The following is a 13,327-nucleotide window of genomic DNA, read 5'->3' as shown; positions in this document are numbered from 1 at the left end:
ATTTTGTATTGCTTTTATCCTCGTTCTTTCGCCAGTTTTTTCATTAATGATCACGACAACCCATTCATGAAATAAAACTTCCGGAAATGTAAACAATAAAAATTGTAGAGCTTAAGATCCGTAGTAGTCAAATTCAGTTCGGATTCGAAACTCGACCAGAAAACACGTCAGTGTGAATCGTTAAAAACACGCCGTCTTTGAAATGGCGATCAGTGATTGTGCTACCTTTAAGGTAGAATTTTTCCATATAAAAAGAAAACCAAATAGAGGTGAAATCTTGAGGTTCCTTACTGAAAAATTGAAATTAAATCCAGAGAAACTGGAGAATGTTCAATTACTACATACGGCGAGTATAGCCGTAATACAAATGAAAAAAGCTGAAGACGCACGTGAATTCGTGGAAATGTTTGATTCAAAATTAAGCATGACACGCGAGGGAGTGATATACAATATCCCCCTTAAAATGGATAACAACACCAAAGTTGTAAAAATTTTAGACTGTTCGTCGAACATTTCTAATGAAGAGCTCAAAATGGAACTGTCCAAATACGGCAAGATACAGGATATCAAAGACCTATTTTGGGAGAACCCATCGCCTTTCGCAGGCATCAAGGATGGCAACCGAGCAGCTACCATGCTAATCGAAACACCCATCCCATCATTTATCTCCATCAAAGGAGAAAGAGTGAAGATCACACATCCAGAACAGTTAGCCACAAGCGCTGTTGGTGACACAACCGATACGGAAAATACAGAATATACGGAGACCAAAACCAAAAATGTAAAAAAAGTGAAACACAAAAAAAAATCCTATTAAGGATACAATTCAGAGAAAGATACTCAAATTAGTACCCAACAAGATTTGTTTTTCCCCACCTAAATGGCATGCACAAAAATCAACCGATTCAAACAAAACATTTAAAAAAAAAAAACTAAAACGAAGTAACTCATACATGCCTACTGTCATCAGAATTATCAAATACCAACAACAAAAAATAGAAACATCCTATTTACCAGACATATGACTAGATAGTCGAAGTCTTCACAAGAGAGAGTAAGCCTCTGAATATGCTGTTTCAAACAAACGTTCGAACAACATAGGAGGATACATCCCCTCTCGCAAGAAGAAGAAGAAGAAGAAGTAGTAGTCAAATTAGATCCACAAGGATGCTCATGATTGAAAGTTTATTTTATTCGCTGATTTAACCAATTTTGCATATATATTGCCAAAAATGTTCTCAAATGTGTTGTTCAACATTAAGTTAGGATGCTGCATTGTTGATTTTTTCGAAAATTACCATTTTGATGCATTTATGAGAAGTGTCCATCTTACCCGCAGTGTCCGTCTTTACCTACCTTCCCCTATGTAGTTTGCGCCACGTATAGCAGAGCCTTAACAAGCTTTCTTATGACCAGAGTGACCAGATTGTTTTGTAAATCATCGGTTGAAATATGGATTTTTTTTGTAAACTTTGTGATCCAAACCTAATTTTGGCGTTCTTTCTATAAAATCTACTTTGTGGGTTGGCAAAAAATGGCAAAACATCTAAAGAATACCCTACCAGGTTAGGTCTGGTCACTTTGGAAGTTACGCAGACGCAATTGATTAGTCAAATGTTTTGCTTCACTGCTGTGTTTTGTCTGCGTGTAGCCCAAAGTGTATGAATATCAGGTGGTCTCGTCCAAGGTGTCTTTATTAAGGAGGTGAATTGTTAGCGCGTTTTCCGGGCGCCATCATTGAGTATTGTTATGTCAAATCGCATACAATTTTCTGTACCCCCTCCAGCCCTCACCGATTTTAATACCGGAGCCCCCAGTATTGTTATGTCAAGTCGTGAAATGTCAATTTGCTCTGAAGCACTTCACCTCCTAATATCCATACACCTTGGTCTCGTCCCATACAAATTGACAACTAATTTCTATATCAAAAAATCTCCTTTTGACAGAATGGGTGAAGTGAATTTCCATAGGAACCGTTCGCTTTGTTCTTAGCAACACATACGTAGTACACATTGGTGTCCTCATCGACGGCATTATTTTGATCCAAAAATGGATTTTAATTAGTTCAGATTTGGTTTAGCTTACAGTAACATATATTTTGAATGCTTTTTAAGGTATTTCAGTGCAAATAACGAAGATTCTAAGATTGTTTGTGTGTAAGGCAAGTCGTCAGAAAGCTTGTTTGGGGAAATGTTTTCACCCATGCTGTCAAAAAGTGACGTTCAACTTTTGCTAAAAAAAACAGGCTATGAGACCACCTGATATTCATACACTTTGGTGTAGCCGCGAGCTCACTTTACAGGGGCTCTCATAATTTTGAGATGCTTTCTGGACTTTTTTTACGGAAAATGAACTTTATGCTACGGGAATTGGACTCTACGGCATCTATTTTGGGTAGGCATATTGAAAATTCCTATTGAATTCCAAATGAGCCTTTCTAAAAGGCTACCATAGATAATAATTCCCGACAAATAAAGATCACTTCCTACAAGCAAGAGTCAAGAAAGTGTCACAAAATTATGAGCACCGCTGAAAACCCCTGTAATACTTTTCTTCCACAAACGCAAAAGGAGATGAAAACAGAAAAATATAGCAAGTGTAACCAGACGGACGTGTTCGTACGTTCGTCGTGTTTGTTCTATACCGTGAAGCGGCATTTAAAACGACACTCCAACAAAAGTGTCCACCGTGAAATGTAATGAAAAGTTGCATAAAAAGAGAGCTTGGCGTAGGAACATTTTCTACTTAGAGAGCAACACAAAAACAAAGGTGTGCAAAAGATGTGAATGCAGGATATCGGCAGGGATACTATTTTCGCTGGGTGTGCTCTGTACGTGCGCGTTATTTAAATATTTACTTCACCGTGAATGCATGACCAGCCAAGGTTGCTGGGATTATTTTCAACTCAAATTTGCGGCAGATTGTGGCAAGAGTGTAATGGGACAGTGAGTAGGAAGGTGAAAAGTGTTTTTGTTGTTTTTCTTCTGTTGTGGAAATCCCGAACAAATACGTCAGGAAAATTCGATACCCAAAGCATGCGTTGTGTAGTGCAAGGTCAGGATGGAAAAATGCGAGGAAAATAGATGATATTTACATCGCGCTTTATGCTAGTGACTAATTTTTCCTTTTTCTTCTGCTTATTGTTATGTTATGTCGACGTATAAAACGATTGAAACATACAAAATTACATTTCGGTAAAGAGACTTACAGATTATATTGTGCCGCCTAACATTTCTAAAGGACATTAGCCTTTTATTGGGCCTCTACACGTTTCGTTCAGGAAGCATCAGGCATTATCGATTTTGAACCCGATGGAAGTATTTGTTTATTGCTACTAGAAACAATTTTTAAACGCAATGTTTTTAAAACTAATGGTAAACAGGACCATGTTTTTTTAAATATATATTCGCAAAAATAAATATCACTGCACTACTTGCTGCAATAAAAAAAAATTGTATAAACCATTGCGTGTGCTCCGCAGGGTGACGAAACGGGGGTTTTCCGCTTTGGATTCTTATCAGCTTTGCATGGCAGAACGTTATGCTGGTGGACAATTTCCTGCCTATTTGATAACTTTAATAATTTTAACGACACGTGCATCCTATTTGGTTTGTTCACTAAAATCGGAAGATCAAAAACAAATGTTGTCTAATTAAAAGCGTAAGCCGGCTGTAGCCGTAGCTGGGTTTGCTATCTCGTGCTAGACTGCAATTGATAAGACTTTTGGAAGCATTCACAATCAAATGACATTTTACAGAAGAATGACCAATTGTGCAATATGCAATCGTAGGTAGAAACCCGAAAGTACTGTGCAGAGATAAAGAAAAACTATAAAAAATGTCCCGTTGAGTCAGATACACGATTTTTTCATTTTTTTTTTTGCTTTTCGACAATCAAGCTTTTTTATTATTATTTTGCTTTTATATGATTTCTTATCTTGAACTCCAAATAGGCCGCGCTTAACAAGGTGTGAACAGTTGTTATCGTTCCAAAATATGAAACATAACACGATACGGCAGAAGCGGCAAAGGTTTGCTGGTATATAAAGCAATATCATCTGCTTTAAAGTTACTTGAAGCTAAATTTAAAATAGACACTTTTAGGTGCAAAAAATGGTTACATGGATTTGATCTTTGGAAATATTTTGTTTACTCACTCTTTAATACACGCACTTTTTAATGGAAATGATTTTAATATTTGATATTATTCTAAGTATTCAAATTAAATCGGACGCAAGGATTAATGAATAAACTTTGTGTTTCGTGTCAAATATGATCAAATAACGGGGTTGTGCTTAAACAACTTGCTAGCGAAGCACGTATCTTTCTTTACTTACTCTCGCAACTCTATGATCATAATGAAATCAAGTGCGCGGCTGGAAGGTATCGAACTTTTTGCTGGTCAGCAAAAAACATTACATGGCCATAAAATACCTAGAATGAAAACAGCAAACTCAAAAATTGTGCTAACACTGCATATAATAACTCCGCAATGGCGGATCAGTGCGTTATTAAAACAAACCTCCCTGTTCTAGTTTCAGTGCAGGAAGTAGCAACAGTCGGTGCAGGCGGTAAATGAATTACACCGTGGAAAACGTTTTAAAGTTTGTGAGTGGAAACGTGTAGCATAGCTACACGATCGTGGAAATAAAGCGTTTCACTAAAGCCTGTTTTAGCGGTGCAATAAAAAGTGCGAGCAGTGTGATTGTTTACTAGTGTCAAAACCAACGCGTTCTTCTGCTGCTATGGCTACTGCAACGGCAGCCACGTCCGCTTCGTCTAGCAATCAGCAACAGCATCTGCAAACTTACGACGATGATGATGAGGTAAGCATTTTAAACACGGCTTAAGAATCAGTACTTTGTTTCACGCTTCTCCTTTAAGAATTTAACTAAAAGTCGTAGCTTATGATTTAATTTCATCGCGGTTGGAAATACATTTTATATCAGGGTATACAGTTTTCTATACGAAGATACGACTCAGTTGTTACATTACACGTATTAAATCGATCATTATGAGTGATCGTATGTCTATCCTGGCACTGTTCCCATCTTATGAAATCAAATGCTTCATTGCACATTAATATGTTCGTTTCGTTTAGGTGGAAAATGCATAAAAGTGCGTTCGTTATGTTCTAGTTCATAACTATGGTATGTTATAAGTGTCCGGTCACGTTCGACGCACCTTCGGGCACGTAGTAACAAGGCAATATGGATTGTAGTTAGGATCCCGCTTATAGCTACCTACATACTATATTCCGATGACACAGTCTGCCCAGCCCTCCTATGTTTCCTGTCCTTTTGTATCGCCCTTACCCGTCCTCTGGAACAGCGGGCCGCAGCGAATGAATTCAGAACGAGCCACTCGGCCACATTTTTGGACGATTGATTTTCTGACTGTACGTACGGCTGGTTCTTCTTCCCTTTGTTATCCAGCTCACGTGAGACATTTGGGGGACGCGACCAGTCACGAGTTTCCGAAACCTTACGAATTCTCTTGTACTGGTCATTGCTTTGTTCGCTGTTAGGCAATAACCAGTAATAATCTTACATTTCACAGTATATTGAACTATACAATTTAAATATCTAGCAACTAATAAAATTACCACAAAAATTAAAAAAAAACTATATTGTTCAGTATAGTAGCAGTATAACATGAGCTTTAATTGAATTAATTTAGAAATTCGTATGATTAAATCAAAACTCGGTTGTAATACTTTGAAGCTATGGCTTTGTGCAGGCATTGCCTTATGATAGAATCTAGAACAAAAAAGGAAAAACCGAACCACTCCCATGCATATATTGGATATAATAATTATCTCATATTCGAATAATAATGTGCAGAGAAGGATTGCTCTATACAAAATTTTACTCGTGTTTGAGGTAAGACGTGTAAATTGGATTTACGGCATTGCAAAACAATTGCATACAAAGAATCTTGTTTCAAAACAGGACGCAAAGTAATAAACAGATCCCCAACATATACTATGTTCTAAAATCATAGCAGTAGTATGTGTTGTTGCGGCTGCCATTAAATACGTCATTCATTTGAAGGTGTATGTATCCATAGCATAGGAGCTTTGAAAGGCAACATTACTCGGAGTGTCTCATTGCATGGAAACTTTCTATCCCACCCGGAACTGCCTCTTTTTTCATCTGAGATAGCTCTTTTGTTTGCTTACCTTTATGGCTAAAATGACCAGGCGAACGCGAGTGACAGGTGAAATGGTTAGCTTTGCACGGGTGGTGTGTACAATGTACATACTTCGCGAATCGGTATGTGCTATGTTGATTACAGCTTTCCTCCGAGGTAAGGGTAGCTCGTTTGTTTTATTCAAAAGCAAAAAAAAAAGATCGAAACTGTGTGGTTAGTCGTTCAGATTGTTTTATGATTGATGTATAAGCAAAAAGGTATTTGCGTACGATAATGTTGTTTTTTGTTATGAGGCTAATTCCTTAGATATCGCTCAACATATAATCTGCAAAATATAAAATTATTTGGAGTTAGTTTCTTATATTACATTTATAATATCGCAGTAATCATTTAAGCCGGGGGTTGGGAAATTTGGCAAGCCCAACGCCCACAGGCACATACAGGATACGAGATTATTTTATCCATACAGTTAAATGATTAGTCGATTATGAAGAGCACAGTTTTTTGTGTGCATTTCCTTCTTTCAACCTGCAAATTGAGTTGTACAAATCAATCATCTTTTCTTTTTTGCTTTGGCACAATAACCCTTGCCGATCAAACCACCTGGCCTCACTGAACCACTAGTGGGGATTAGTTTTCAGTGTCTTATTGCTTTATCCATAACATTACAGTCAGTCCTACCTACGTATGGGCACGGTCCATTCGAGACTTGAACCCATGACAGGCATGTAGTTAAGTCGTACGAGTTAACGACAGTACCACGAGATCGGCCTATACAAATCGATAGCAAATCGTAAGATTTGAGATCGATTAGGGCGGATGTAGTATCGTCCTTTTCTTCTTATTTGGTGCTTGTTATTGAGGCGTAATGACTTATAACTTATAGCGTTAACTTTGTAGTGAGGCTGCTGATTTGTTTCATAGCAAATGTTTGCATACGCTAGCATGTGGCAAATTATCTACGAAATTACTTTGCTGGAGTCAGTGCTGACAATGACATTAAAAAATCTGACTGAAACAAACTCCATGTCAGCGTAACGTACTCAATTGTGATGACCAGAGGTGATACTTTAAACGATTGGTGTAACTTATACATGTTTCGTGATATTTTTTTGCGCCCATCGCTTGGTTAGTCATGACTATGTCATGATTTTTTTTACTGTGATCAATTTTGCAGAATATCACGGCCATAGTCATGTCAAATTCCTGTCAGCGTCTAGAGCTCTAGTATGATGATCAGAGGTTCCGTTCCGTCGAAATCCGTTCGACGCGACAGCGATGGGAGATATGCGGTGCTTGCTAGTGGTTCGAACATGTTTTCTTGCTCTGTTTGACCCGACAGACAATCAAAGCTGACAGAGCGAGAAAGAATGCTCATTTTGTTGCTTGGGACGACAGGCCAAGAATATCGTGATTATCACCGTCAGAAAATGTCGTGACCAAGTGAGTGACCAAGAGTTGAGTGCTTAACAAAATGTCATCAAGCATGTGATTGGTCGACCAACTGTTTGAGTCTCACCTTTGATCATCACAGATGTGTACGTGATCTGCATTGAGCTTCGTTTGAGTCATGAGTGTTGGTGACTGAAACAGTGCATTTGGCAGCTCTGTTCACACCTAGAATAAATCACGATTATGTTTGCGCTGGTATTAAGCTCAGGTTGTCAGTATCGTGTTTGACTCAAGCACTCGCATGTCGTTTTCGGCATGTCATGAGGCACTTTCACGGATATGGCACGGATATGTTCATTGTTTTCGTTGGTATATCTCGAGATGCTCATGACATTTTGCAGCCCTGCTTGGAGTCCATTTAGCAATAAAAGATAATGAATATGAACTTGTTTGTTTGTTTGTTTGTTTTTTAATGTTATAGGCACCCCTGCAATCCAAACCATGGACTAAAGGTGGCATGATAGCGAAAAAAGTAGACCTGCTGAAATACAATAGGAAATCAATTTCTTAATAGTTTCCTTCGAAAATTTTGAGTATGAAAATGTATATTATTCCTATTTTTACACTGCTGTATGCTTAAAATTATTGTAAAATTATTATAAAAGTATACAACTAAGTTTGATTTCACTGAAAATATTACATGTGGATTAGAATTATCCACTGTTGAATACATAAAATGGCACATATATAAATAAATATGACTAAAAAATAACATTAATTTTTAATTTCACGCTACCTCTTACCACTGCTTTGTTGTTTTTCAAGAACAAAAGAAAAATGGGTTGATTAGATATGAAATTCATATGAAGATATAAATAGAAGATGAATGACTATGAATACAACAGAAAGTAGTGATTAGAGGATCAGTCAAAAAAAAAATCGCGTTTATTAAATCTTTCACTATTTATTCCAAAGTTTACCGATTCATGTATAAGCTCTGTTGTTAAATGGTCACTAGTTAAATAGTTCATAAAGCATTTTCTTAAAATATTATCCCTTCTTGGCAAAATGATTTCCACGCAATAGATGATTTCCACATCCTTTTAAGGCATATCCTTCGATGTACCAAACATGTTGTAGTAGTATTGTTGTAGTGCCAGTACTACAAAGAAATAGTAGTCAAACTATTTATATTGCAATATTGCCCCTCGATAAATATTAACATCATTTTCTGTTTACATTTAAGCAGAGGCTCATAGTCAGATTTGTTTCTTCTTATTTTGTATTGTTTGCAGCATTGCATGCGCCATTGGAAATGATAACAGCAATTATCGTGGCAGTAGTTGTAAGCTTTCATGATTTTTTTACATTATATCAGTGATCGGGACAGCGGGTGTATTGTTTCGTTATGCGTGGGGCGCGAAAGTGCAACAAGATGCAGCTTTCAAATCGGTAACCTTCGACCGGTCCAGGTAATTTAACCTCCCCTACCCAGCGTGGGGAAGCGGCTGCACTTGAACTTGCCTAGCACCTAGCCCACGATTGGAGCCACAATTAAGCCGGTGTGATTATTGGCTGGTGTAGCCGAGAACGGTGTGGTTAGATGAGAAGTTTAGCTTAGCTATAGGTGAAACTGTTGACAGGTTTGTCTTACCGGTCATTTAGTTGCCTCATCATACCCTCGACATTAAACCTGTTAAAGCCACCATAGAATGTGATACCAGTATCCGGAAGAGGATTGCATTTTTTTAAAATACATATACCCTCCATTCATATCATTCATATCCATATCATTTGCGCAACCTTTAGCTGATTGTACGTTGATCTGATTATTCTATCAAAGCTAAAAATTAGTTTAGGCTATGAATAAATAAGACAAAATAAATCCACCAAACCAAACGACTTATTGGGTGCGAAAACCGTAGACGGTTTTGATCATGACATTCAATCAATAACTGGATTGATTTACCAATGACAGTAAAGTCAGCGCTGTGCAGCTCGATCAATACGCTATTTGACTGTCTTTGATAATCAATCTTTCATCTGACCTAAATCCAAATATTTGAATGATAAAAATGTTTACTATACATTTGTTTATTTACATAAAATGTTAATAATCATTTCTACTTTTTTCTCTGCCTCGTTACAGTTCCAGGATGCATGTGATGCTGAAACTGCCTCGTAAGTAAAATCAAGTACTGCCCAACGCTCACACGCTACGGGCGTACGATCTGTTTGTAAAATCTATTAGACCATCTCGCCGTTCGTTATGCTCATGAGTCTACTAATTGCTTGTTTGCACTTCAACCAGTTGAGAAGCGACACAATCGACCTTTTTGCGATAGATAACCACAATCGGCGAAGCTGCGACGAAAGGCCAGCAACAGCTTGGTTGTTGTTGGTCGTTTGTCGTTAGGGAAATCATGTTTGCAGTTATTCATTTGTTAGCTGTGCTGCATTTACCAAGCGAATCGTAAACTAAATTTAATGGTTTCCTTGGAATCGGAGCGAAATGTGTCTCTTCTCAATTTGTTTTCTATCAAACGCTTATCAGCTAATCGTGCACCAATGATAGGATTGATGCTCTTTGTTTTGTACATAAATGGAAAATAAATCCTCTTTGTTGTAATGATCATATCAGTGCGTTTGTTGGAAAGATCGCTTATCGATAGCTGTGTGCGGAAAACAAATTTCCCTTTTTTATGTTACATTTTTGTAAACAAAGCGTAATACGTGTAATATATTTTCTTTTCTTTTTTGCAGTGGATCTTGCGCTCTAGATTTAGATACAGCGCTAGCAGAGGCAAAGATAGCAGTCGATCTATTTTTTAACAATAAGTTCAACGAAGCAGAAGCCCTTATGAAACCACTGTAAGTGAAGCACAACTGTATGAAGTTGATGATTCTATTTATTACAGAAACAGTGATAATATTCAATTACATTTCACAGGGCGACATCAAGCATGTACCATTCCGTTGGACACAGTGTGTTCACCTATCTGGAAGCTATGCTTACGTTCGAGCAGCAACACATAGCAGCCGCGTCGGAAGCGCTTAAACAGTGTCTAAACGTTTGCAATCGTTATCGAAAGAAGAGCACGCTTACGGAGACGATAGGCAAAACCTTTAAGAAAGTGAATTATGATCAGTATACTGATTTGGAAGCACACGCAGAGCTTTGCTCCGCCGAGGCTTTGCTACTGAAAGCGATGCTGACGTTTATTGAGGATGAGACTCTAACCAGCTTGATTAAGGGCGGAATGAAGATTCGCAATTGCTTTGCGATGTACAAGTAAGTTTGGAACAACCAGTGAGTACTGGGATAGTCTGGATAATAAATTAACGTGTAACTGTTGCTGTTTGCTATTTGCATTGTTTTAGGGAATGCAATAACATTCTTACTCATCGCCAATGGCAATCGGAAAGTTCGAAGCTACACTTCGAGAGCGGCGTGCGAATGGGCTTGGGCACGTTTAATCTTATGATATCTTTGCTACCGGCGCGGATTATAAAACTGTTGGAGTTTATTGGCTTTTCCGGCAATAAGGTATGTATGGAAGTGGTTCGCGCAATCGTGTGATGTTATATTAATAATAATCCTGTTCGTTGCAGCAATCGGGAATGCAAGACCTAATTACCGGTTCACAAAGCGAAGGCATTCGACAGGTGTTGTGTGTGATGACATTACTCGGGTACAATCTGATTGTGTGTTATGTGCTGAGCCATAAGGAAGGCGATTTACGCTTTTGCGACGAACTGCTGGTAAAACAGCTGAATCAGTATCCGGACGGCGTTTGGTTCCTGTTTTTCAAAGGTCGTCTGGAGTTCATGAAGGGCAATCTCGACGATGCGCTTAAATGGTATAAGAAATCTTGGAAGTCACAAAACGTGTGGCCACAGTTTCATCATCTGTGCTTTTGGGAACTGCTTTGGGTTAATTGGTAAGAAATGCACGTACCGCGTTGTTTTAATACGATATTACTAACACATATTTTGGAGTTGCAGTTTACGACTGAATTGGCGTGAGTCGTTACTGTTCGCGACGTACCTTGTTGAGAACAGCAAGTGGTCGCGCACGATCTACACATATCAGAAGGCATCAATCATGTGTATGCTGAAGACGGAGGAATTACATTCGAGCGAGATTCGGACAATCGCCACACTGATGAAGGAGGTGCCAAAGTACAAGCAACGGATAGCGGGCAAATCGTTGCCGATGGAGAAGTTTGCCTGTAAAAAGACTGAACGGTTCTTCGCTCAGCAGTCGTTCCTGTACGTACCCGCGTTGGAGTTGATGTTCGTGTGGAATCTGTTCAAGATACTGGGCAAACATTTCCATTTAGCGGACGGCGTCTATCGAATAGTGGAGGAGAATCTCAATCATTACGGCGAACGTGTTAACTCCAAGTCAAACCCGGCGTTTGGCGTTTATGCGGCGGATAATAAAGCGTTGCTGTTGCTTTTGAAAGGCGCCTGTTTGCGGCAGATGAACAGTCCGTTGCAAGCCACACGGTATGGTTTGCATTTGATAGAACATCGTAAAAGATGCAAAAAGACACAAAAAACGTGATATTATGATTCCTTTCGTTCTAGGTGCCTTGAGGAGGTGATTGCCCTGTACAAAGATATTAAAGAAGACCATTATCTGGTACCTTATGCAATTGTAGAGCTGGCATTGATCTATATCGATCAAGGAAACAAAGATCAAGCCATACTAGCTCTAGAGGATGCTAAGTAAGCCAAGCCAGCACAATGTTGCACGCTTTGGTCAAAACTAATGTTTTTTTTCTGTTTGCAGGAAAAATTACAGTGGTTATTCGCTCGAGTCACGGTTGCACTTCCGAATACACACGGCCCTGATGGAGCTAAAGGGCAAAAGCTACGAAAACATTCCTTCTGGGGCAGAATGAAGGAGCAGCACCTGACGCCTTCACCATGACACTATTCTACGATGAAATAAAACACGAAACAGAAAGTGAACCAAACAACGAGTATTCGAAGTGAGACCAAACCAAATGTGTCATTTTTTAAAAGTTCATCCAAAGTAATTTCTGCATGAATAGGAGCTTATGGACATAGTACTAATTCTACGTCATACGGAATCGATTCCTAGTCATGATGTCGCAGAGTGACCATCTAGCTCAAGCATTTACGATACGAGCTCTTAATATTTGTTTTAGCATTACAACTGTTTTTATTTGTTGCTCACTTTCCAATTTAAATCGATATTATAAATTCGGGTACAGATAATTCAAAACCATAAATCCTTATACCAAACAGAATAGGTAGTTTTGACGGCATAGGTATTATTTTAATTGATGTACTTTGTACGTGTGGCAGATTGTAGATACATCTTCTAGCCCATAGTTTCGCTAGTCAAGGGTTTAACACTAGCAATGTAGTAGATTAAAAAACTTAGATTCAAAGTTTTTATGTTCAGGGTTGGTTGATAGGAAAAAATAAAATCTTATATCATTCAGAAGATCAAAGCATAACTCATGGGTCGTACTGTATTCTGTTTGTATATATGAAAAATAAATAAAGTATGTAACGTGATGCAAACTATAATTTCAATTGTTGTAATCGAATGTATGTGGTGCTGTAACCAAATTAAACGTGTTCGTTATTCGTACGCTATCTTATTGGCATCAAGTTGTATTTCGATGTTTTGCTCTTAACAAAACAGAATATTCATACATTTGGCAACCGGCATAATGGACTATAACGGCGCGACCACCAAAATGTATTCAATATTATACTAAAGCTTTAATGCGCACGCATGC

The 13,327-nt window shown here is 38.3% G+C and overlaps 1 protein-coding gene across 5 annotated transcripts; it reads left to right on the top strand.

The window, feature by feature from the left end:
- The first annotated feature begins 2,564 nt into the window (after positions 1-2,564).
- On the top strand, positions 2,565-13,112 carry LOC120902855 (tetratricopeptide repeat protein 39B-like). Of its 5 annotated transcripts, none has more exons than XM_040311895.1 (10): positions 2,565-2,695; positions 4,535-4,825; positions 9,694-9,725; positions 10,308-10,415; positions 10,495-10,836; positions 10,926-11,091; positions 11,157-11,485; positions 11,550-12,056; positions 12,138-12,278; positions 12,343-13,112. In XM_040311895.1, exons 2-10 carry the CDS (start codon positions 4,745-4,747, stop codon positions 12,452-12,454), a joined length of 1,818 nt encoding a protein of 605 aa, XP_040167829.1. In that variant the 5' UTR covers positions 2,565-2,695; positions 4,535-4,744; the 3' UTR covers positions 12,455-13,112. The 5 variants fall into 5 exon arrangements, with proteins under 5 accessions (XP_040167829.1, XP_040167830.1, XP_040167832.1 ...); XM_040311896.1 differs by having other exon boundaries at positions 2,576-2,769; XM_040311898.1 differs by having other exon boundaries at positions 2,576-2,830.
- Positions 13,113-13,327: the final 215 nt, after the last annotated feature.

Source organism: Anopheles arabiensis, chromosome 3 (assembly GCF_016920715.1).
Source record: "Anopheles arabiensis isolate DONGOLA chromosome 3, AaraD3, whole genome shotgun sequence".
In the NCBI taxonomy this organism is placed as follows: Eukaryota; Metazoa; Arthropoda; class Insecta; order Diptera; family Culicidae; genus Anopheles; species Anopheles arabiensis.
The sequence above is the reverse complement of the archived record's forward strand: the minus strand, read 5'-3'. Positions and strand labels throughout refer to the sequence as shown.

Bases quoted from the DNA above. Each gene is read 5' to 3' on its own strand.
- LOC120902855 (XM_040311895.1), top strand. From the start codon at position 4,745: ATGGCTACTGCAACGGCAGCCACGTCCGCTTCGTCTAGCAATCAGCAA. The intron at 10,837-10,925 runs GTAAGTTTGGAA...GCATTGTTTTAG, and splicing joins AATTGCTTTGCGATGTACAA to GGAATGCAATAACATTCTTA. The intron at 12,279-12,342 runs GTAAGCCAAGCC...TTCTGTTTGCAG, and splicing joins CTAGCTCTAGAGGATGCTAA to GAAAAATTACAGTGGTTATT.